Source organism: Manis javanica, chromosome 2, assembly GCF_040802235.1.
Source record: "Manis javanica isolate MJ-LG chromosome 2, MJ_LKY, whole genome shotgun sequence".
NCBI lineage: Eukaryota > Metazoa > Chordata > Mammalia > Pholidota > Manidae > Manis > Manis javanica.
The window spans coordinates 153,796,435-153,821,932 of record NC_133157.1 but is presented as its reverse complement, the minus strand read 5'-3'; the positions used below and the strand labels follow the sequence as shown (position 1 = coordinate 153,821,932).

Genomic DNA, 25,498 nt, shown 5'->3' with positions numbered 1-25,498 from the left:
CTTTTTTCTGGGGCCTTTCCTGGTTTTGGTATTAGAGTGATGTTGGCCTTATAGAATGAGTTTAGAAGTATTTCTTCCTCTTCTACTTTTTGGAAAACTTTAAGAAGGACGGGTATTAGGTCTTTACTAAATGTTTGATAAAATTCATCAGTAAAACCATCTGGTCCAGTAGTTTATGTTCTTAGGTAATTTTTTGATTACCAATTCAGTTTAATTGCTGGAAATTGGTCTGTTTAGATGTTCTGTTTCTTTCTGGGTCAACCTTGGAAGGTTGTATTTTTCTAGAAAGTTGTGCATTTCTTCTAGGTTATCCAGTTTGTTAGCATATAATTTTTCATAGTATTCTCTAATAATTCTTTGTATTTCTGTATTGTCCGTAGTGATTTTTCCTTTCTCGTTTCTGATTCTGTTTATGTGTGTAGACTCTCCTTTTTTCTTGATAAGTCTGGCTAGGGGTTTATCTATTTTGTTTATTTTCTCGAAGAACCAGCTCTTGCTTTCATCGATTCTTTCTATTTTATCCTTCTTGATTTTATTTATTTAACCTCTAATCTTTAGTATGTCCCTCCTTCTACCGACTTTGGGCCTCATTTGTTCTTCTTTTTCCAGTTTCATTAATTGTGAGTTTAGACTGTTCATGTGGGATTGTTCTTCTTTCCTGCTGTAGGCCTGTATTGCAATGTACTTCCTTCTTAGCACCACCTTTGCTGCGATCCACAGATTTTGCAGTGTTGAATTATTGTTGTCAGTTATCTCCATATATTGCTTTATCTTTGTTTTTATTTGGTCATTGATCCATTGATTGCGTAGGAGCATGTTATTAAGCCTCCATGTGTTTTTGGGCTTTTTCATTTTCTTTGTGTTATTTTGTTTCTAGTTTTATATGTTTGTGGTCTGAGAAGCTGGTTGGTACAATTTCAATCTTTTTGAATTTACCGAGGCTCTTTTTGTGGCCTAGTATATGATCTATTCTTGAAAATGTTCCATGTGCACTTGAGAAGAATGTGTATTCTGTTGCTTTTGGATAAAGTGTTCTGTAGATGTCCATTAGGCCCATCTGTTCTAAAATGTTGTTCAGTGCCTATGTCTCCTTACTTATTTTCTGTCTGGTGGATCTATCCTTTGGAGTGAGTGGTGTGTTGAAGTTTCCTAAAATGAATGCATTGCATTCTGTTTTCCCCTTTAATTCTTTAGTATTTGTTTCACATATGTAGGTGATACTGTGTTGGGCACACAGATATTTATAATAGTTATATCCTCTTGTTGGACTGACCCCTTTATCTTTATGTAATGTCCTTCTTTGTCTCTTGTTAACTTTCTTTGCTTTGAAATCTATTTTGTCTGATACAAGTACTGCAACTCCTGCTTTTTTCTCCCCATTTGTTGCATGAAATATCTTTTTCCATTCCTTTACTTTCAGTACGTGTATGTCTTTGGGTTTAAAGTGAGACTCTTATAGGCAGCATATCGACGGATCTTGTTTTTTTATCCATTCAGTGACTCTGTGTCTATTGATCGGTGCATTCAGACCATTTACATTTAGGGTGATTATCAATAGGCAGGCTTTAGACTCCTGGTTACCAAAGGTTCAAGGTAATTCCCTTACTATCTAACAGTCTAATTTAACTCAGTATGCTATTATAAATACAGCCTTAGGGTTGTTGTTTTTTTTTCTTCCTCCTCCATTCTTTATGTATTAGTCTGTACTGTTTGTCTATTCCTTCATTGACTTTGAGGGTAGATTTGATTTTGCATCTGCTTAGTAATTAATTGTTCTACTTTCTTTTCTGTGGCTTTATTTCCCCTGGTGACAGCTATTTAGCCTTAGGTATACTTCCATCTATAGCAGTCCCTCCAAAATGCACTGTAGAGTTGGTTTGTGGGAGGTAAATTCTCTCAGCTTTTGCTTATCTGAAAATTATTTAATCCCTCCTTCAAATTTAAATGATAATCTTGCTGGGTAGAGTATTCTTGGTTCGAGGCTCTTCTGGCCTGTAAGATTGTTGAGAAGTCTGATGATAGCCTGATGGGTTTCCCTTTGTACATGATCTTTTTTCATTCTCTAGCTGTTTTTAAAAGTGTGTCCTTATCCTTGATCTTTGCCATTTTAATTATTATATGTCTTGGTTTTGTCTTCCTTGGGTCCCTTGTGTTGGGAGATCTGTGTACCTCCATGGCCTGAGAGATTATCTCCTTCCCCAGACTGGGGAAGTTTTCAGCAATTACGTTCTCTGAGACACTTTCTATCCCTTTTCCTCTCGCTTCTTATCCTGGTACCCCTATAATATGAATATTGTTCTGTTTGGATTGGTCACACAGTTCGGTATTCTTTCATTCTTAGAAATCTTTTTTTCTCTCTATGTCTCAGCTTCTTTGTATTCCTCTTCTCTAATTTCTATTCCATTTACCATCTCTTCTACTACATCTAATGTACTTTTAAATCCCTCCATTGTATGTTTCATTTCAGATACGGAATTTCTTAGTGATTTAATCTCAGTCCTAAATTCATCCCTGAGTTCTTGAATATTTTTCTGAACCTTCATGAGCATATTTATGATTTTTATTTTGAATTCTCTTTCAGGAAGATTGGTGAGTTCAGTTTCATTTGGCCCTTTTTATAGTGTTTCTGAGATTTTTGTTTGAACCAGACTCCTTTGATGTTTCATATTTGTATGTGGCGCCCTCCAGTGCCCAGAAGCTCTAGTCTCTGGAGCTCCTTAGCCCCTGATGTCAGGGATTGCAGGGGAGCAGCTCTGGTGCCTGGGGGGAGGTAAGAGCTATTTCCTGCTTCCCAGCTGCAGTGCCTGTCTCCACTGTCAGAATCAGTGGACCGAGGAAACATGTGTAAGCCTGTTCACTTTGAGTCTGTAGCTGCCATAGGTGGGGCCTCCTTCTGGCTAGCCTGATGCCAGGGCAGGGACTGCTGGTTTGCAAGTCTGTGCCAGTAGGCCAGGAGGAGGGCGCAGCAGGCTGTGTATCACAGGGTGTGCCTTGGAGCTGAGTAGCCAGCCAGGGAGATGGAGTGCCTGAAGCTCTTCAAAGTTCCCAATGTGCTGGGCAGGGTATGCCCAGACAACCTTGTCCACCTATCCCTTCTCCCTTGCAGCAAGCTCTGTGTAAACCCCACCCCTTCAGCAGCCCTCTAGCTGCTAGGAAGGCTCTTAGACTGCCCACCTTTCCTTTGTCCCAGAGCAGCCAGATGTGGATCCCTGTCCTCCACTAAAGGCTGGAATCTCAGTCTCTCAAAGTATTCTACCTGTCTCAGCTTTCCAACCCCACTAATCTCCAGAGTACCATGCAATGTAGGTTTGTGCTCCCAAAGCAGATTTCCAGGGCTGGGTGTTCAGCCATCATAGGCTTCCACCTGATCCCCACTCTGTTTCTCTTCCTCTCGCTGGTGAGCTGGGGTGGGTGAAGGGCTTGGGTCCTGCTGGGTCATGACTTTGGTACATTACCCTGTTCCGTGAGGTCTGCTCTGTTCTCCAGGTGTATGCAATCTGGTGCAGCCTTCTTTCCTATTTCTCTTTTAGGATTAGTTGTATTAACTATATTTTCGTATTTTATGTGGTTTTGGGAGGAGTTCTCTGTCTCACCTCTCATGCCGCCATCTTGAATCTGCAATCCAGATAAATAGAATTTTGACATACACTGTGCTAATTACTGCTACGAAGTGAATAGAGTAATGTGCTGGAGAGTGGCTGGGTGATGGCAAGAGTTTACATCCTTACGTGGAGTGGTCAGGAACCACGTAACGGAAAGTGAGTATTAGAGGAGTCAGCCAGAGAAAAATCCAGGTGCAGAGGGAATCATAAATAGAAAGGCTTAAGTATAGCATTTAGCAAGAAAATCTGCTTTCAATTTTTATATCTTTTGATATATATGTAAGAGCTCATTTCTTTTTTATAAAGCTCTTAAAGTTTTCTTTCTGACCAAAGATTTTTTACAAGCAGAAATGTTACATTTTTATTGAATCATTTTGCATGTGTAATTTGCTTTCAAACTTAGAACTTACTTTCCCTTCACAGAACTTTAAAAAAATTCAGTTGCTTCTTTTCATATTTCTCTTTTTAATGGTTAACTCTTTAATCTATCTCAGATTGTTTGATGTCATGTGTGGTCAGCCATTACTTGCTTTTACTAAATCTAATTATTGTATCCTCCCAGAATGGTACATGGCTATGCTTCTGCCACTTCCCTTCTGTTTCAGTTATCATAAGAATGTAACACTTTTGCATATTGCTTAATTAATTACTCATTCATAACATATCTACAGCCATGTCCACACACTTATATGTCCTCTGGGATGACCCATATAGCATGTCCTCTGTTCATCTTGATTAGTAAACAGTGCTTTAAAAATCTGTCTTTTTAAAAATGTATTTGCATATCCATCCTCATGAGGAAATCACCTACTCTTCATTCATTGAACTTCTCTATATACCAATTACAGATAACATAGAAGTAAATAATATATAACAAACATTTTCTGCCTTCACACATCTTCCAGCTTTCCAGGGGATTCAAACCTTTGGAAAGTGAATTTTTTTCAGACTAACATGAACTTGACAGTGGGAATGGAAAAAGATTTATTGTGGCATAGAAAGAAAATATTAGAATTTGAATCTAAATTTATTTTTATCCTGTATTTTTCAATTTTCATTTTTGCTTTACATGTGTGATGTAAATTCAGTATCATAACCTAAGAGTTAGTACACTTACACTGGTGGTAGAGGCTCAAAATTTTCTACTACTGGGCATAGGATCATACACGTTCAGAGAGCATTACCCTGATGTAAACCTCAGTAAAAGTGAGCTCTGCCTGCTGTTATTATGGCAGGACATGGAAATGCTGTAGAAACCCAAATCAGCCCTTTGCTAGGGAAGGTGCTGGAGGTAGAGAACAGGTGGGGGTGCTGGCAGTCAGTGGTGTTGGGCCTGAGAAGATGAATAGGAGTTGGTCAGGAAGTGAGAGGTGGTTGATGAAAAGTAGGTGATATATGCAAGGTGATCATGCTTTATCATTGAAAGTTTCAGTCAGTTAATAAACTGATTTATTTTGATTATTGTATCATTAATAATTGTTATTGAGAATAAATTTTTAATTGTTTGTGATTGCTTTTTCTGACATGAACTCATTGTATACATTGTTCTGAATATCTCCATCTGTTAGGAGTGGATTTTATTACAGACTTGGGATAGGCTGTGTCCCATGATTACTCAACAGCTTCCTTAAACATTAGGACCTCAGAAATAACTTTGCAATTTAATTCTTAATTGAAATCCAGTAAACAATTTATTGGTACATAAACACCCTCAGGTACAGATCTTCTACTGTACTGTACACTTAAAAATCTGTTAAGAGGGTAAATCTCATATGAAGTGTTTTTACTGTGGTAAAAAAAAATTTTTAAACCTCATAGGTCTTTCCTTGTAGTGGCTACAGTAATAAAAATATACAAACCTGTGTTTGTTTTTTTAAAACATTATTTCTTAAAAAGACACTTTATACTTTAGCTGACATCTTAATTAAGTCTGTTTAAATGAAACAGCATCAGGATGAGCTTTGTGAAACCCATGTGGGCAGGGGCACTGTCCTCACCTGCCCCCAGTGCCATGAGGAGACCACCAACTGGCAGGTGCTTGGTGACCTTAACGAACTACTTGAAAATCATGAAGGGGCTAATTCAAAAATCTTGTAATGGTACAAAGTTGTTTTCCAATATGTCTGCAATTAGTTGTTCTTCTGTCGCACTTTAGCTTGCCAATTCTGTAACTCCTTGGGATGTCTTGCTGAGCTTAATTGCAGCTGCCACTCATGATCTGGATCATCCAGGTGTTAACCAACCTTTCCTTATTAAAACTAATCATTACTTGGCAACTTTATACAAGGTTAGTGCAATTTTATCATTGAAATTTAATTCTCTTGCATTCTAGAAAATGTTTCACGTTTTAAAGAAGTGAAAGTAGTACATGAATTCTCAATGAATGTTATAGATACTTATAGATAAGTCTTTATTTCAGAAAGAGACTCATTAAGTAACTCAGATATGCCCTTTGTCATAGAATACCTCAGTACTGGAAAATCACCATTGGAGATCTGCAGTGGGATTATTGAGAGAGTCCGGTTTATTTTCACATTTGCCATTAGAAAGCAGGTAGGTTGGAGTAAGACAATTTTAATTTCTTAAGAGCTATGAAAACTAAGTTGACAAGCCAGTTTTGTAAGTTTTAATTCTGTTGTTACATTCAGGTGTTCCACGGTTTTCAGTTTTTGTCATAGAGGGTAAATTATTTTATGGATTTGTATCAAAGTTTTAGTAATTTAAACTTACCCTACAGTATAGTCAGTAGTAGTTTTTAGTGAGTTTTTATGAGAGATTATTCCATAGATTTGAGTAGTGTAAATTTACTTCAAATACATAACAGCTCAGCCCTAGTTTACTGCTAAGTTATATAACTAGTATCACATATTTCCATTTTATGCTCATTTGAATAAAACCTTAAGCTCTAGGTAAATGGGATAGAAAGTAAACATTCTATATAATAAATAGATTCATTAAAATTTGTTTCAGGAAATTTTCTAAACTGATAAGGAGTGAAAGAATTCTTCATATCCTCAGTCACACAGTTCTGGAGTCACTTCTGGAGCTATAGGATAAAAAGATGATGGAAAAAACAAAATACTAATTTCTCAGAAGAGATCATTTACTGTTAATTAGGCCATTTGAAAGCTAATAAAAAGTGTTAATATAAATTAGCCCAATATAATGGCAATTAATAACATCTCATTTCACTGGTTCACAAGGAGAAGCTTTCATTGGTGCCTCACTGAGAGGCTGCACTTAAAAAAAAACCATGTAAGTGGCTATTAACCATCTAATCCTAGAAAAAAAGTGAGGTATAAAAATATGTTTGGGTATTAAAATTTAAGTTGCTAGCATTGTTCTTTCCTTTTTTTCTCTTTCATAATTTTAAACATCCTTATAAAAAAGTTAAGTGTTCTGTGTAATGACCATAAGAAAAAAGCTGGACTTTATTTTTTATTTTTTTAAATCTTTATTCATGGATACCATTTGGAGTTATGACAATACTTCTGGTAAGTAAAATTGTTTTCTTGCTGTAGTACAAATATAAAAATTGCTTAAATTATACAGTGTTTGTATATATAAATTATAAATTATTTTTTTCTTGATTGAGGCAGGTTAAAAATGTTTGCTTTATTTTTCCCCTTTTAATCATGTTTTGCATTTGAACCTGTTGACTTCTCAGACTTAATACAAATAAAAACTGGAAATAAGGAACACTACATAATAGCATTCTTTTGTTTTCTTCACTTAGGGTTTATTTTAATATTCAATATTGTGAGCCCTTTAATCTGTGGACAGCTATTTACTGATCATTATGTAATATTTGCAATAGCCCATTGGAACAAAAGTCAGGAATTTTTTTCAAGTTTCTCTTGTTACTTGACTTAAGACAGGTTTGAAAATCATATACTGTATCTGTTATTTGTATTAACATGTTACCTTTTCCCTTCTAGAAAATTTGGATATTCATACAGATAACTGATTCTCAAATTTGATCCTGAAAACATAGTTGAATCTGAACTTTATGAAATTGTTTGGTGGAATTTCATTAGTATTTAATCAGGCAGTTCAGTCAAAATGTGTACAGGAGTCAGCTGCTGAATGGGCTGTTCTTCCTCCTCTTGAACCTTCTCTCTGCCTTTCAGAAATCAGGCACAAGAAAGAAACCAAAGTTATTTACCCTCAGCACATCCTAAGAAAGAATTATCTTGAACATACCAATCTTGACAGATTTTTTGCTTTTTTAGGCGAATACTTGCACCTTGGCAGGCAAAACAAAGGCACTCTTTTTGGAATGTTTGCATATTGGTATTTTCCTAAAATCCTCTTGGTTTAGTTTTGATTATTTAATAGTTTTTTTTGATGCGTTCTTTAAAATTCATTTTTTGCAATAGGGTAAATATTGAATGGCAATTAGAGTATCTTAGAGCTCTGCAAAGCTTTCTGAGTAAAGTTTAAGGAAAAAAAATCAAGAAGTAACTATTTAATTGAAAGTCTTCTTTTTTCTCTTTATATTTCTTTAATTCCAGGCAACAGATGGAGACTCAGATAGGTGCTTTGATACTTGCCACAGACATCAGTCGCCAAAATGAATATCTATCATTGTTTAGGTCCCATTTGGATAGAGGTGACTTACACCTGGAAGATACCAGAAATAGGCATTTGGTTTTACAGGTAAAATGGACTTGGAAAGGTTCTATTTCTATGGTGGATTGCATGAATATTAGAATAAAAATGAACTATAATAGTGTAGTTTTCAGAGTGGTTAAATCTTGAGGAAGAGTAGAATTTCCTTCCATTAGTACAACACTTTCCAGAAGGCGAATCTGCTCCCTAGGAAAGCACCACTATTTTTGTATTTTTCATACTTGAAAAGTCTAACAAGAACAATTTTTACAAGATTAGGGTACCAATCAGCAAACAGCATTTTATTTTAATGAGTTCTCACCTCTAAAAAGTAAGAGAGAATTGGATGCTGTATTTGTAGCTTTTTAGTTAATCCAGTCCTTATGTGTGGCTCTGCAGTATTTATTATCAAGCATGTGTAATTAGGTTAACAGTCTTACAACATTTCTGCAAAAATGACTGGTAGATCTAATAGCATCATAGAATTAATATAAAAGATAATTTTCTGTTACAATTTTGTCTTTTTTTAAGGTGGTCTTTTCTTCACTATTTAGAGTATATTTAAATTTAGTAAAATGGAGAGTTCTTTTTTTTCTTAAACAATTTTAATATTCTGTTTACTAGATGGCTTTGAAATGTGCTGATATTTGTAACCCATGTCGGACCTGGAAATTAAGCAAGCAGTGGAGTGAAAAAGTAACAGAGGAATTCTTCCATCAAGGCAAGTTACAGTATTGAGTGATCAGTAATCTGTTCAGCTCATTTTTAAACATCATATATGTAAAATAACTCAGATGTTCCCAAGAGTCTAGAAGTAGATGTTTAATCTTTATAATCATTAATGTACAAATTGAACACCTTTGAAAATTAATAGTTCTCTTTTGAAATGATCAGATGTATTTATCTAGATTTATAGACATAGATCAGGTTGGAAATTTTGCTTTACAGGAAGATTTACGTGACCTTGCACCATCTGTATCACATGTAGAGGGTATGGCCACATGAAAATGTAAGACACTTTTTGTGATTTAAAGCTAGGAACTAAAGATCTTTATTTCATGCACCTTCCTTTTATAATAATGCTGACAGAATTACAGTCTTGGGGTGACATCTAATAAAAGTTTTCTACCTCCAGCATTTAAAATAGGATTATCAGCTGGGCAGCCCTTATGTGTGTGAATTATTTAAAAATTTTTAAACTGATTTAGAAGCCATCTCATGAGGATTAAGTATGTTATGTTTTTTACAGGTATAATAAAGGCTTTAATTATGTATGTAACAAATAGGTATGTTCCATCCTAGTAATTCTGTCTCATTTTTTAATTTCTAGGAGATATAGAAAAAAAGTATCATTTGGTTGTGAGTCCACTTTGTGATCGTCAGACTGAATCTATTGCCAACATCCAGATTGGTAACTATACATGCTTAGATATAGCTGGTTAGAAAAACGGCTCTGCTTTTAATTTTGTCAAAAAAAGGATTACATTTTGAAGTGTAAAATATTAAAATTATGCCCATTTCTATTTTCTAAATAATTTAGGAAACTTTACCCCTTGCTTTTCCATTTTTGGGGCCTTATAATTTACTGTCATTTGATCTTATGTTGTAAAAAGCATAATGTTTACAGAGCAGGTAGCAATAATTCTGTTTCTGTTCTAAACTGGAAGAATACATTATTTGCCCTGTAGAAGCTCCTTTGGCATAATTCTTGGACTGCCATGTTAAAGTGAAGAAGGTGACCATGGAGTTGGATAATAAAGTGAAGACCAGTCTTCACTACTGCTTACTTTTCTCTTTTATCGCTGCCTCATGATTTGGACACCTGTTCAGGCCTGTTGTAGTCTGCCCTGGAGGTGTCCCTCACTCTTCTCCCCCAGACCTTTCCCCTCATTTACCTCCCACATCTTGGGACTCTGCAGTGTGTCCCCAAGCCACGATGCCCCTGCCCTCTCTGCTCTGCCAGTCCTCCCTGTCTACCTAATAAATTCCTTTTTCCTAAAGGTCCAGCTGAACTGTCCCCTGCTCCAGCAGAGTCCATCACTCCTGTTCCCGGCTTCCAAAGCCCTAGAGTCGTGTCTCTCACAGCCCCCAGGTCCTCCTCCTGCCTTTGGTGGTGTGTCTCGGGGCCTAGCTCTGCACTTGAGAACTATTTGCTGAGTGAGCCGGAGACATGGTAGAGAGCATAGAGAAATGTACCATGGCTGAAGTAGATGTAGCTTGGACAGAAGAGCAGAGGGTGATTGCCTAGCACTAGGGGTTTGTTGAGCATGAACTAGGATAAGGCAGGGAGGCAACTCAGCAAGGGATTGAAGGAAGAATGTGATTTGGTAGTTGGTATCAAGGAGGGCCTTTACAGATTAAGTTGAACAGTGAAATATGTGCACAAACTTTAGAAAGATAAAGCTAGAAATTCAGAAGATAGCACAATACTGTGGCATCAGACTCTGAATAGAGCACTGTGCTGTAAGGTCAGAAATTCAGAAATGTAAATCTGACACTGCAAAGGATTCCCATGTGGAAGCCAGTAACTAGTAACTATTTGACTGCAGAGGTGAAGGTGGAGAAGAGGAGTGGGCCCCAGGTGGGGGTGCCGGGCCGCAAAGGTGTGCAGGCTGGCCAAGGGTGCTGGGGAGGTGAGACCAAGGATGCCTTTCCTTTGGGGTGATGAGAAGACAGTTACGTAGAACAATCTCCAAATGCAAATGAATAGCTGACACAGGGGCAAAGGGAACTGAATCAGAGATAGGCGAATAGGTAGTAACCTCACTGTAGCTACCATAACTGTTTGCTGAGTGAATTGCTCTCTGGATTGATGAGGGAACCTCCAAATTGTGATTTTTAAAAGGGGAAAGAAGCTAGATCCCTTAAACTGTTCATCTCTGTCTATAGACCTGTCAGAGTGGACAGTTCTAGATGGGTTTTCAGAGGACAAGGTAAGTGGTGATGGTGGTTGACATCTGCTGGTCTCTCACAGCCACCCTATGAGACAAGTACTGCCGGTACCCTCTTCTACAGATAGTTTGTCCAGTCTATACACTTAGCAGACATTCATCTTTCTGACGTTAAATCCCAGGTAAAGTGGAGCTTGGACAGATTCTATTTCTGGGGTAAATGATGTGACTGTTAGAATAAATACTATGCTAAGTAATGATTACTTGAAGTCAGGTCAGTAAGTAGAAGTCACGTTTAATACAGTTTCCTTCTTTGCTAGGAATCCTAGTTTTGTCGAACAAGAAAATACCATTTACTGGGTAAGAGTAAGACATGTGACAGGTGTCCTGAGGCATCTGTGGGGATAAGATAGGGGACCATGGGCTAAGCCAAGTAGATTCACAGGTGACTGATAAACAGGGTCCTGCCCTCAGAGAGGGCATAAACAGGGTTATGTCCATGGCGTCCATTCTTCTCAGGTACCTAAGACCTAAAGGAAATTTAAGTTAATACAGGGCCAGAAGTTGACAGCTCATTTGTTGGACGTTAGAAGCAGCATCCAAAAGTTCCAAACCGGTTGGAACAACGGGAGAATCAAATACGATGGCTCATGTAAAACCTCCAGGAATAGAGTTTTGCATTTGGGTACAGAGCTACACCTGCCCCTGACTTAGCTGTGGTCTAAAAGAGACAGAGACAGGGCTCTGGGTGGCTGGTGGTGCAGTGATGTCAGGATGGCTGCTGGGAAGCTGCTGTGTTCTCACCACAGTAATGACGTTGCACTAGTTGGCTGCCTTTCTCCTCACCAGAACAGACTCCACAGGGCACATCTCATGTGTCTCTTTCCTGCTGTAACCCTGACCACCCTAGAACAGTGCCTGGCACATAGTAGGTTCTCAGTTACTGTGTGTGGAGGGAATGGGAGAAATGAGACATCCTTATTTCCAGTGTCATAACTACTATTTCAGATGTCATGATTTGTACACTTAAGAAAATTCAACCACCAGACCATATATGACTTTTCTAATTAAAAGTAGTGGGTTCTAATTGCTTTAATTCTGGTGAGATTTTTTTGTTCTTGGCTAAAAGGAACCTATGTTGTTTGTAGTCCACATGGTGTTTGCTGAAAAGAACAAGTTTCAGAGATGAAGAAAATTAAAGCATTGTTTCACAAGCAATGATAGAATTTGAATGTACATTCTCCCTGTCCTTATTAGATCAGAAGTTTAGGAAGAGAATGTTATTTGTTTCTCCTGATACATGTGATTTGATTTAGAAGGTATTTTTCCAGGAGGCACCTTTTCATCTCTGTGTAGTATTAAATCAGACACAATGTGCACGTTTGAGTTACAGAGCCCGTAGATGGCGATAACCCTGAAACTCCTCATTTTCCCTTCTGAGTGTGAATTGAGGGGGAATCAATCATATGAGCTATTCATAAAGTAGGATCCTGGGTGTACTTTGCTGTTCACTTTGTTTAATCTCCTTCTCTGTGCTTTTTAGACTCATAACTTTTGTTAGGAGTTTTGGCTGTCTAAATTTTGAGTTAAGTGAAATGGCCATCACTAAAACAAATAAGTAAACATAATGGCCCTCATACAGTGACCGGGTGTTCAGATTCCTAACCCCGAGGGGATAGCACTGTGAACCCGCAGCAGCCCCCCCACCCCCGCAGTCATCCCGGACCCCCACCGACCTGGAGGACGTGCCTCATGGCCTCCACTGTCTCATGGTAGCTGTCCCCGGGATTGTGTCATGCCTGCTCTCCTCGGGGGCTGACAGGGCCGCTGTGTTTGCATGAACAGGAGGATATGGAATGAGAGGAATCATCAGAAAGGACCTGAGATGTTTGTCAGTTCACCTTTCCCTGAAGTTCCATTGAATTGCTTAATAGATGCTTCAGTAAAGATACATCACACACACACACGGCTCTTTTGAAAAGTAAGGTGGCTTTGGTAGTAACTGGAATAGAGTTGAGAGTAAGCAGCACTGTGTAAATGTTTTCAAGATAAAGTTTCAGAATGTGCGTTAATGCCTTTTTTCTCTTATTTTCTCAAGGTTTTATGACTTACCTAGTGGAGCCTTTATTCACAGAATGGGCCAGGTTTTCCAATACCAGGCTGTCCCAAACAATGCTAGGACACATGGGGCTGAATAAAGCCAGTTGGAAGGGGCTGCAAAGAGAGCAGTCCCGCGGTGAGGACACGGATGCTGCATTTGAGCAGTTGAACTCCCAATTATTACCTCAGGAAAATCGGTTATCATAACCCCCAGAATCAGTGAGACAAACTGCCTCCTGGAGGTTTTTTAGAACTGTGAAATGGGGTCTTAACTGCCAAGGTTTCCAAGTGAATGATGCCAGCATTATTTATTTCCAAGATTTCCTCTGTTGGATCATTGGAACCCACTTCTTAATTATGAGACCTGAACATAAAGCAATATGCACCTGGCTGTCCTGCGAAACCTTGAATATGCAAAGCCCAGCGGGAGCGAATCCTTAAAGGAGTAACAAAGGAAGTTTTGGGGTGTGCCACGTGTTTTTCAAAGCATTTGTTCTTCACACCCTGAAACTTGAACTGAATCTTTCAGCAGAAATCTCTCCGGATTTAACCAGTCTGATGCAACAATGTGTATCTGTACCTCCCACTAAGTTCTCTCTGAGAAAATGGAAATGTGAAGTGCCCAGCCTCTGCTGCCTCCTGCAAGACTTGATGTTTACAAATCAGCTCTGAAATACTGGTTCTCCATTTGCCTTTAGGCATGATTGTGAAGGAACCACTAGGAATTTAACAGATCAAACCTTAAACTGCAGCTCTTTTCCCTGGTTTGCCTTTTTTCTTCTTTGGATGCCACCAAAGCCTCCCATTTGCTGTAGTTGTATGTCCTGCCCTGAAAACTGAGCATTTCTCATAGCGTACCACCAGGCTTTCACTCCAGTGCTGTTCGGCAGTGCAACTTTTTTTTTTAAACTCTTGGTAGTTTTGATTTGGGACGGGAGGGGAAGAATGCCAGTGTCCTAGCTGTATTATGATTCTGCAGTGAAGACATTGCATGTTGTTTTCACTCCTGTACACTTGACCTGCACATGCAAGAAAAAGGTGGAATGTTTAGAACACCATAATCAGCTCAGGGTACTTGCCAATCTGAAATAAAGTGGGATGGGGAAGTGTGTCCTTCAGAGCAAGGGTACTAAAGTCCCTTTCACTGCAGTGAGTGAGAGGTATGTTGTGTGTGAATGTATGGGTGTGTGTTTGCGTGCATGTTTGTGCATGTATGACTGTGCATGTGTTATATTTATCCATTTGAGAAAGCATCTGAAATGTAAGCTTTTATTTATTATTTTAGAATATGATATAATGAGCAGCCACACTTGGGAAGGGAGGTAAGCTGTAACAGATTGCTCCAGTTGCCTTAAACTATGCACAAAGCTAAGTGACCAAACTTCTTGTTTTGATTTGAAAAAAGTGCATTGTTTTCTTGTCCCTCCCTTTGATGAAACGTTACCCTTTAATGGGGACCTTTTGATGTGAACAGATGTTTTCTAGGACAAATTCTAAGGACTACTTTTGAACTTAAAACATTCCACTTTTGTAATTTGTTTTAAATTGTTTTATGTATAGTAAGCACAACTGTAATCTAGTTTTAAGAGAAACCGGTGCTTTCTTTTAGTTCAATTGTATTTCCCTTGTTACTATAAAAGACTGTTTATTAATTATGTTTACAGTTCGTTGCAACAGCCATTTTCTTGGGAGAAAGCTTGAGTGTAAAGCCATTTGTACAAGGCTTTGCCATACTCATTTTAATATGTGCCTGTTGCTGTTAACTTTTGATGAATAAAAACTTATCTTTTCACATTTTTATCTTTGATATTTACCTTAAAACTCAAACCTTTGGAACTCATAATGCTGAATTACAGAAAATCAGAGATTTAGCTTCTTGGCTGTGAAATTCACTCATCAGATATTTATTCAGGCAGAGCTGGGTGCAGGCACGGTCCTGTGGGCTGGTAGCTGCTATACTTGCACCTCACGAGTGAGCAGGCTGAGGCCCTGGTTATGCAGTTTGCTCAGAGTCCTGACTTGGACACAGCAGAGATCAGCTGTGAGCCCAGGCCCCATGACTCCACAGTTGGGAACCGCCTAAAACATGGCCTTTTGCAAGTACTGAAATCCTAGTTGTACTGGCTTTTTTAAAGTGAAGTAATAAGAAATGGCCATTTAATTCTACTTGATTGATATCAATGTAAGAAAGATAGATACCACTGGACCTCTCCTGTATCTTCCCAAGTCAAATTCATTAGAAGGGGTAGAGTGCAAACTTTAAAACCAAACATAGTCATTTGCTTAGAAGGGTGATGTCCAGTAGAAATAAAATGCCAGCCACATAAATGATTTTCAATTTTTTTTATTAGCCACATTCAAAAATGAAAAAAGAACCAGATGGAATTCATTTTAATAACATTTATTCCAATATTTTTAATATATCTTATCATTTCAATATGCAGTCATTATAAAAAACAATTACTGAGATATTTTATATTCTTTGGTTGGTACAAAATCTTTGGAATCTGGTACATATTTTGCACGTAGCAGCACATCTCTATTTGGTGCCACATTTCAAGTCTCAATATCCATATGTGGCTAGTGGCTACTATATAGGACAATGTAAGTACAGAAGTTTGATGGTGTGGCTGTGTGTTACCTGGAGAAGATCACCTGGCCACTTACATGAGGAGGCATCACCTTGGCAAGTTTGATATATCCAGAGCCTGATGTCATAAGGATCTTTACAAGCTCAAGATCTAGCGTGTCATCACATGGAAAGAACTATCTGATAGCAAACTCAGATTAACCAACCCCACAGTTACTGGTGTTTTTTAAAAAGTGTTAGTATTTTAATTTACAATGAGAAATATAACAATCAATCATTCTTTTCCTTTAGGCAAATCTTCTTGGGAAGTCAGATTATGACTAGCCAGTTACTTGGTGAGCATGGATTCTGAGCCAGGGAAACAAGTTGCCTCATGCATCCTTCTCCCTGTGGGGATAGACCTGCTCATATTTGTTTGTGGACCAAGGTACTCTCTTCCCCTGCACAGTGCTAGAGATTCTCTGCCAGTAGTTGCTTCTTCACATCAGCTTCTGATGGGCACATCCAGTAGATTTATCAATACCTCCAGCCCTGTCGCACTTGAGCCTGCCTGGTGTCATCTGCCTGTGTATGACTGCTTGCTTCTGTTCTGATCTGTGGTATGTTTCTTATTGTTTGATATTCAAAGGGTTATCTTCTTATTTCCATTCTTGGGGGAGATACATGAGTGTTGCTCCCATTTCCTGCCCACACATATAATAAACCCATTGAAAAGCTGTGTTTGTTACATATATGTGGGAATCATCATCTATAGCCCTGCTGCTTAACATTGGTTTCTAGAGAAATTTGAGGAAACAGTTTAATAATTTAGAAGATCACACTGAAAATAAGTAATTAAATATGGAACAGAATGCAAAGCTCACATGAATTTTTAATATAAAACAGAAGACTTAAAAGAATTGTTGTGCATGTAGCTTCCCTTTGGTCCCCTGGACCCAATGCTCCAGTAGTGGGGGCCCCTCCTCTGCTCTTGGGTAATGGTCCTTGGAGAGAAAATTTTGGCAAGCCTTAGCTTAATGGAAAAGACAAATCTGGTTCCTGGTCAACATTTGTACTGTGTAAATGTAGTGGTTTATAATGATCCTCTTTGTATAAAAGTAGTACATGTTTTATGTCCTATGTAAACCTGGGAAATACATTTGTACCTAAGGTACAGGTAAGAGGTGCTAGTAATTCTTTGAAGATTCCTACAACAGTTTCATTTTCCCAAGATACTTTCTTGACTCTTAAACCTTTCAATTTTCTTAAAACTTTAAAAAGGTTTTCATATCAAAGGTTTACACTGTTTTCATGTGTACTTTCTTAATGTATAAATATTTTGTTTAAGTTCCCTGCCAATCAGTATCTCCTGCTTGGGAAAGTATACAGTGATCAATAGGGAATATAAATTCAGTAATGTTTTTAAATGTGCATATTAATCACCGTGGCAATCAGCAGATACTTGAAATACATAGTTGTATAGACATGTGCAGAACTTAGTCTGAATCATTCCTTGCTTGCTAAGGATCTGTAGACAACCTCTGTCTTCTGGAAGGCCCTCAAGGGTCTGTAGTCCATGGGTGGAATGACCACTATTTGGGGGTGAGCTGAGGGGCACATAGTGGGTCTCCTCCATCTTCTTGTCTCTTGTGCTTATCATGTGGCTAACATAAATTGGGCCATCAATAAATGTTTGTTGAACAAATTAATTTGGTATTTATGTGTTTCCTTTTTAGCTATCAGTCTCTCATTAAATTATATTGAAAGTAGTGTGTGCTGAAGTCATGTAGTAAGCAATATCCAAGTTCCTCTATGTGTAGAGCATTGCACTGGATGTAATAAAAGTATCGAAGATTATAAAACATGGTCTCTGTTCTCAAAATGTTTGGGTCACAAAAGGACGTATGAAAAGTGTTTCTCATTTAACCCAGCAGGTTTCTCTATTACACAGAATGACTGCGAAGTGTTGAAGTGTTTAGGACAATAAATGGTTTGGTTTGGTTAATGATGAAAAGGACACCATGTCTAGTAATTATTGAATTTTATTGTTAACATCCATGACTGGTAAAATCATTTAGCTTTCAAATTTGATTCTAAAATACAGTCTTTAGATGTTCAATATACTTTTATAGTAAAATACAACTTTCTTTTCTAAATCACAACTTTTACTTTTACACCTACATTTTTTAAGTCATCCCAAAACCTATCTTGAAGTGTGATAGAATGGTGAGAAAAGGAGAAACAACCCATTTTTTTTTTTTGAGAGGGCATCTCTCATATTTATTGATCAAATGGTTGTTAACAACAATAAAATTCTGTATAGGGGAGTCAACGCTCAATGCACAATCATTAATCCACCCCAAGCCTAATTCTTGTCAGTCTCCAATCTTCTGAAGCATAACGAACAAATTCTTACATGGTGAACAAATTCTTACATAGTGAATAAGTTCTTAAATGGTGAACAGTACAAGGGCATTCATCACAGAAACTTTCGGTTTTGATCACGCATTATGAACTATAAACAATCAGGTCAAATATGAATATTTGATTTTTATACTTGATTTATATGTGGATCCCACATTTCTCCCTTTATTGTTATTATTTTTATTTTTAATAAAATGCTGAAGTGGTAGGTAGATGCAAGATAAAGGTAGAAAAAACATAGTTTAGTGTTGTAAGAGAGCAAATGTAGATGATCAGGTGTGCCTGTAGACTATGTGTTAATCCAAGCTAGACAAGGGCATTAAAACATCCACGGATGCAGAAGATTTCTCTCAAAACGGGGGGATTTTGAGCCTCACCTCTGTTGATCCCCAATTTCTCCCCTGATGGCCCCCCTGCGACTGTGCCTGTCTTAGGTTGTTCCTCCCTTGAGGAATCTTACCCGTCTCTAGCTAACCAGTCATCTTCTGGGGCCATACAGGGAGATGTAAAGTTGGTAAGTGAGAGAGAAGCCATATTGTTTGAAAAGGTTAGCTTTTTACTTCTTTGCAGATTTATGCCCTGTGGCTTCTATGCCCAGAAACAACCCATTTTTAATACTAGACTTCTTTCTGGCCATAATTTAAAACAGAAGCACAGTGACTTACTGGTCTACTGCAACTTTCTACAAGTCCTATCAGTAGTCTCTGTTAAGAAATTTCGTCATGTATTACATTTATCTTTAAGCTATGCATTTATTTGAGATTTTTTGTGTAAGTTTTAAGTGTTTCTTTACTGTTGAGCCATGACCTATAATCACGAAGCTGCATAATAATCCTGTTTCTTTGTATTAGCTGAAATTTATAAAAGTTACATATCCAAACTTTCTGAAGGAAGTACCAGAAAATATGTTTAAAGTTCCTAGTTGAACATTTGCAGAGAACAAAACTTATGTATTTCCATCTAAGAATCATCACAAAATAGGAGTGAGCTTTTTCCATTATAGCAAACAGAGATTCAAATTCCTTCAGGTTAACTGGGGGCTTTTCACGGGGATTCATGTTCATGATAGTGGAGACATAACCTTGTGAAGGCTGTACGAAGCAGACCCTGGGGTCTGAGCATTCTGAGACGTAGCTTCTTGCTGCATCTGCTGCTTTCTCCCACACTCCTCCACTTTCTTTCCCTGTCTCTTCTCTTGCAGTGTCTGCTTAGCAAGGCAGTATAATGTATAGTTTCTAAAAGTATGGTCCTCATGGCTAGACCTGGGTTTGGATCTTTGGACAAGCTACCTGATCTGTTGAGTGGCTGCCTAAGCTATAAAATGTCTATTAGAATAATGGATTGACACATAGTTAAGTGCTGAATCAATGGCCTAAGTGATTTCCTAAGAATCTGTTTTGTATGAACTGCTCACAGGTACCTCATGACATCCTTATTTGAGCTCTGGATACCAAATGCCCTCTCTTGAAGTTTCCTGTGTTCAAATTCCTGAAGGAGAATCTCATTGGGCCAGCTTACCAAGGCTTTGTCCTTGGTCACAGACTAGTCTACATAACCAGGAGTTCCCCCTTGCAGAAGGGAAGGCAGAAGTTCAGATGTTAGGCAGTTTGCTTTAGAGTTGCTTAAAGAGTATGTTATCTCCAAGATCTGTGTTGATGTAACTTCTCTACCCTTGTTGCTAACACTAGTATTACAGAATGACCTCCCCACTACACTTTAGTTCTCATCAAACTTTTGATTAAAAGCATGACTGGACAACAAAAAGGATGGATTAGGCAACATTAACAGAAGGCTTTTCATACCTCTGGTTATGGAGAGTTTGGCCTTTCACCCCCACACTAAGTCTTCTCCAGCTAAGAAGAAAGCAGTTGTGAGGGACTGCCCTGTAATAGCCATGGCTGTTTGGTGTGGAATTGGGGACACTATTTGGGTAATCTCATTTACCTTCCTGGGAATATTGAAATTACACTCAGGTTCTAATCTAACTTTATGGAAGGAGTACTCTGACGCTTAGAAGAGGCTGGAGAATCTACCAGATGAGAAAAGTTTGAGAAGCTCCTGCTGTAGGAACGTTAAGGCTTCTAGCCCATATGAAGTGGACTAAAACAGCAATCCCAAGGGGATCATACAAGATTTCTGGATCCTTACTTGGTTATGCTATTTTTATTATCCTCTCCATTCTCAAATGGTTGCACTAGTACCAGCAAAGAACTAGCCTGCTTACCAGAAAAAACAACTTTAAGAAATGTTAATTTCTTGGATGTGAAGGGGAAAGAGGACTCAGAAATGGCTGAAGTCTCGTAAGAAATATTGTGACAGTAACAGGCCTGTTAATGATATTCTGTCCTAAAACCAAGTGTTTTATTACACCTGGTGATCCCAGAGCTAACTTTATTAGGCTAATTCCTAGAAGTTTAAATTTCTTCCTGCCAGATTTTAACCCACAGAGGAACTTCTATTTTGGAGAAGTTATTAGAAGGATGGTTTTTCCAAAGTATTTGTTACCTCATGTTATGTGTTCTTTGCCACTGAGACACAGACTCATAGGAATTATTTATTATTGATATACAATATTATTTCCAGATGTACAACAGTGATTTAACAATTATATACATTATGAAATGTTCACCACAGTTAAATGTAGTTACCATGCAAAGTTATTACAATGTCAATGACTATATTCCCTATACTTTGTGTCCCTGTGACTACAATAGGAAGCTCATCCTTAGTCACGCATCCTCCCACTGCCCATTACCCCACCATCCTCCCCTATGGCAACCACCAATTTGTTGTTTGTATTTGAGTATGTTTTATTTGTTCACTTGTTTTACTTTAGATTCCACATAAAAGTGGTATCGTACGTATTTTACTTCACTGAGCACTCTAGGTCCATCCATATTGTCACAAATGCTAAGATTTCTTTTTTTATGACTAATATTTCATTGTATTTATCCTTTATCTGTTCATCTATCAGTGGACATTTAAAATTGCTTCCACATCTTAGCTATTGTAAATAGTGCTGCAGTAAACAGGAATGCACATATCTTTTCAATTAGTGATTTTGTTCTCTTCAGGCAAATACCCAACATGGATTTATTGGGTTGTATAGTATTTCCCATTTTAATTTTTTGAGGAACTTCCATACTGTTTTCTGTAGTGGCTGTACATTCCCACCAACAATGGGTTGGTTCCTTTTTCTCCACATCCTCACCAACACCTATTATTCCTTGTCTTTTTGATACTAGCCATTCTGACTGGTGTGAGGTGATGTCTCATTGTTTGGATTTGTATTTCCCTGATTAGTGATGTTAAGCATCTTTTTATGTGTCTGTTGGCCATCCGTATGCCTTTTTTGGAAAAATGTTCAGGTCCTCTGCCCATTTTCCAATCATTCGGTTTTTTTGGTGTTGAGTTGTATGAGTTCTTTATATATTTTGGATATTAACCCCTTATCTGATACATCATTTGCAAATATATTCTCCCATTTGGAAGGCTGTCTTTTCATTTTGTTGATGGTTTCCTTTGCTACACACAGCTTTTTAGTTTGATATAGTCCCACCTGTTTATTTTTGCTTTTGCTTCCCTTGCCTGGAGAAACATCTAGAAAAAAATTGCCAATGCCAGTGTTCAAGAGTTTGCTCCCCTGTTTTCTTTAGAGTTTTATGGTTTCAGGTCTTTAGTTCATTTTGAGGGTTTTATTGTGTGTACATAAAGAATAAGAAAGTGGTATAGTTTCATTACTTTGCATGAAGCTGTTCAGTTTCCCAGCACCATCTATTGAAGATACTCTTTTCCCCATTGTATAGTCTCACCTCCTTTGTCATATATTAATATATGCATGGGTTTATTTCTGGGCTCTCTACTCTGTTCTGTAGTAGTTTCAAAATCCAGGAGTGTTCTGATAATATTCCTTTATCTTAAAAAAAAAAAGCAGTTCCTGTGTGGTGACCTCCAATGAGTTCTACACAATGGTATAAAGGGCATATCAAAGTGTGGGCAAAGGGTCTGTTTGTGTTTATACAGAAGATCAAAGCCTAATTTGGCTACCCAGAAAATGAACTAATATACGATATGAAGAAGAACTTCCAACATCAGCACTCTCTGGAAGACTCATACCAGAAGATGATCATCAAAAAACCTCCACAAAGATCCAGGCGATGCTACAGTTGTAGCTGCATCCATCCCACCATTTCCTGGACTTGCCATTGGAATGAAGAAGGAGATATCTAAGCTGGCCTGTGCATACAGTAAAACAACAAATTTGACTGAATCTATACTGTTGGAACTCAACCAAGAATTAGGAGAACTGCAAGTTGTGGCACTCCAAAATCTTATGACTATTACAGACTATTTACGGTTAAAAGAACATATGGGATGTAAACAGTTCCCAGGAATCGGTTGTTTTAATTTGTCTGATTTCTCTCAGACTGTTCAAGTACAGTTGGACAATATCCGTCATATCATAGACAAATTTTCACAAATGCCTAGGGTGCCTAACTGGTTTTCTTGGCTTCACTGGAGATGGCTGGTAATTACAGACCTGCTTTGGTTATGTAACTGTATTCCTATTATGTTAATGTGTGTGCACAATTTAGTTAGTAGTTTAAAACCTATACATGCGTAAGTTACTCTACAAGAAGATATATCAAAGAAATAATCAATCCTCCCATGTTTTCTTCCATCTGTTACCTCTATAGCTTTTCTTCTTCCTTCCTAATTACAACCCTTAAATAGAATTTGTGCCTCATATCAAATTTACCGAGTATCATAATTCCTCCAAGTGGTAAAGATACCTCAAGACAAATGCTGGGCATAGAAGCCACAGGGCATAAATCTGCAAAGAAGTAAAAAGCTAACCTTTTCAAACAATATGGCTTCCCTCTCACTTACCAACTTTACATCTCCCTGTATGGCCCCGGAAGATGACTGGTTAGCCAGAGATGGGTAAGATTCCTCAAGGGAGGAACAACCTAAGACAGGCACAGTCGCAGGGGGGCCATCAGGTGAGAAATTGGGGATCAACAGAGGTGAGGCTCAGAACCTCACCCCCCCCCCCCCGTTTTGAGAGAAATCTTCTGCATCCGTGGATGTTTTAATGCCCTTGTCTAGCTTGGATTAACACATAGTCTACAGGCACACCTGATCATCTACATTTGCTCTCTTACAACACTAAACTATGTTTTCTACCTTTATCTTGCATCTACCTACCACTTCAGCATTTTATTAAAAATAAAAATAATAACAATAAAGGGAGAAATGTGGGATCCACATATAAATCAAGTATAAAAATCAAACGAATAGGAGGCGAAGCCAGGATGGCGGTGTGAGTAGAGCAGTGGAAATCTCCTCCCCAAAACACATAGAGCTATGAAAATATAACAAAGAAAAATCTTCCTAAAATAGAGACCACAGGACACAGGACAACATCCAGACCACATCCACACCTGCAAGGAACCAGCGCCTTGCGAAGGGGGTAAGATACAAGCCCCGGCCAGGCGGGACCCGAGCGCCCCTCCCCCCGGCTCCCGGCGGGTGGAAAGAAACCGGAGCGGTTTTTTTTTTTTTTGGCGAGCGCTTTTTGGAAGCCTTAGAGGGACGGGCCCCCGTTGCTGGGGAGGCAGGGTGGCGGGACTGGTAAGCAGGTGCCTGGGAACGGCGCCGGAGGACAAAGAATATCCCATGTTTCTCCCTGCGGGACTGGTGGGCGGGTGCCTGAGACCGGTGCCTGAGGACGGAGGAGGTCGCGCGTTTTTCCCCTTTTTTTTTTTTTTTTTCTCTTTTTGGCGAGCGCTTTTTGGAAGCCTTGAAGGGACGGGGACCCCAGTGCTAGGGTGGCAGGGTGGCGGGACTGGTGAGCGGGTGCCTGGGACCGGCGCCTGAGGACAAAGAATATCCCACGTTTTTCCCTGCGGGACTGGTGGGCGGGTACCTGAGACCGGCACTTGAGGACAGAGGAAATCGTGCATTTTTCCCCTTTTTTTTCTCTTTTCTGCGAGTGCTTTTTGGAAGCCTAAAAGGGACAGGGACCCCGGTGCTAGGGAGGCAGGGCGGCGGGACTGGTGAGCGGGTGCCTGGGACCGGCACCTGAGGACAAAGAATATCCCGCGTTTTTCCCTGTGGGACCGGTGGGTGGGTGCCTGAGACCGGCACCTGAGGACGGAAGAAATCGCGCGTTTTTCCCCTTTTTTTCTCTCTTTTTGGCGAGTGCTTTTTGGAAGCCTTGAAGGGACAGGGACCCCAGTGCTAGGGAGGCAGGGCGGCGGGACTGCTGAGCGGGTGCCTGGGACCAGTGCCTGAGGACAAAGAATATCGAGCGTTCCTTCCCTGTGGGACCGGTGGGTGGGTGCTTTTTGGAAGCCTTGAAAGGACAGGGACCCTGGTGCTAGGGAGACAGGGCAGCAGGACCAGTGAGCGGGTGCCTGGGACCGGCACATGAGGACAAAAAAAAAAAAAAAAATCGCTTGTTTTTTCCTTTTTTTTTTTTTTTCTTTCTTTCTGTTCCCTCTCTCATTGTTGCTGTTGTTGTTTTGGTTTGGAGAGTGCTTTTTGGAAGCCTTAAAGGGGCAGGACAGGACACTTAGACCAGAGGCAGGGAATCTGGGGATCTCTGGGCACTCTAACCCCCTGGGCAGCAGGGAGCACAGAGGCCCCTTACGGAGATAAATAGCCTCCTGGCCGCTCCCCCTCCAACGGGGCTCCACCATTTTGGAGGAACAGCCCCAGCCAGGCCAAGCCCACAGCAATGGCGGAGATAAACCCCAAAGCAACTGGGCAGGAAGCAGAAGCCCTGTCTGCGCACAGCTGCCCAGCACAAGCAACTAGAGGTCGCTATTCTCCCAGGAAAAGGCTACAAACCAACAAGAAGGGAAGCTCTTCCAGCGGTCACTTGTACCAGCTCTGCAAACTATCTCTATCACCATGAAAAGGCAAAACTACAGGCAGACAAAGATCACAGAGACAACACCTGAGAAGGAGACAGACCTAACTAGTCCTCCTGAAAAAGAATTCAAAATAAAAATCATGAACATGCTGACAGAGATGCAGAAAAAAATGCAAGAGCAATGGGATGAGATGCAGAGAAAAATGCAAGAGCAGTGGGATGAGATGCAGAGAAAAATGCAAGAGCAGTGGGATGAAGTCCGGAAGGAGATCACAGATGTCAGGAAAGAGATCACAGAAGTGAAACAATCCCTGGAAGGATTTATAAGCAGAATGGATAAGATGCAAGAGGCCATTGAAGGAATAGAAGCCAGAGAACAGGAACATATAGAAGCTGACATAGAGAGAGATAAAAGGATCTC

General features: G+C 39.2%; 1 protein-coding gene across 3 annotated transcripts in view; it reads left to right on the top strand.

Annotated features, from left to right (window-relative positions):
- Window positions 1-17,482, top strand: part of PDE7A (phosphodiesterase 7A) — a 147,466-nt gene extending 129,984 nt beyond the window's left edge. For 2 of the 3 annotated variants that reach the window (XM_036998150.2, XM_036998151.2), the window contains exons 8-13: window positions 5,758-5,889; window positions 6,064-6,155; window positions 8,117-8,261; window positions 8,838-8,934; window positions 9,544-9,624; window positions 13,203-17,482. In XM_036998150.2, the coding sequence (XP_036854045.2) occupies window positions 5,758-5,889; window positions 6,064-6,155; window positions 8,117-8,261; window positions 8,838-8,934; window positions 9,544-9,624; window positions 13,203-13,411 (756 nt within the window). In that variant the 3' untranslated portion in view covers window positions 13,412-17,482. The remainder of the gene's footprint in view (window positions 1-5,757; window positions 5,890-6,063; window positions 6,156-8,116; window positions 8,262-8,837; window positions 8,935-9,543; window positions 9,625-13,202) is intronic. The other variant, XM_073229595.1, reaches the window with a different exon arrangement.
- Window positions 17,483-25,498: the final 8,016 nt, after the last annotated feature.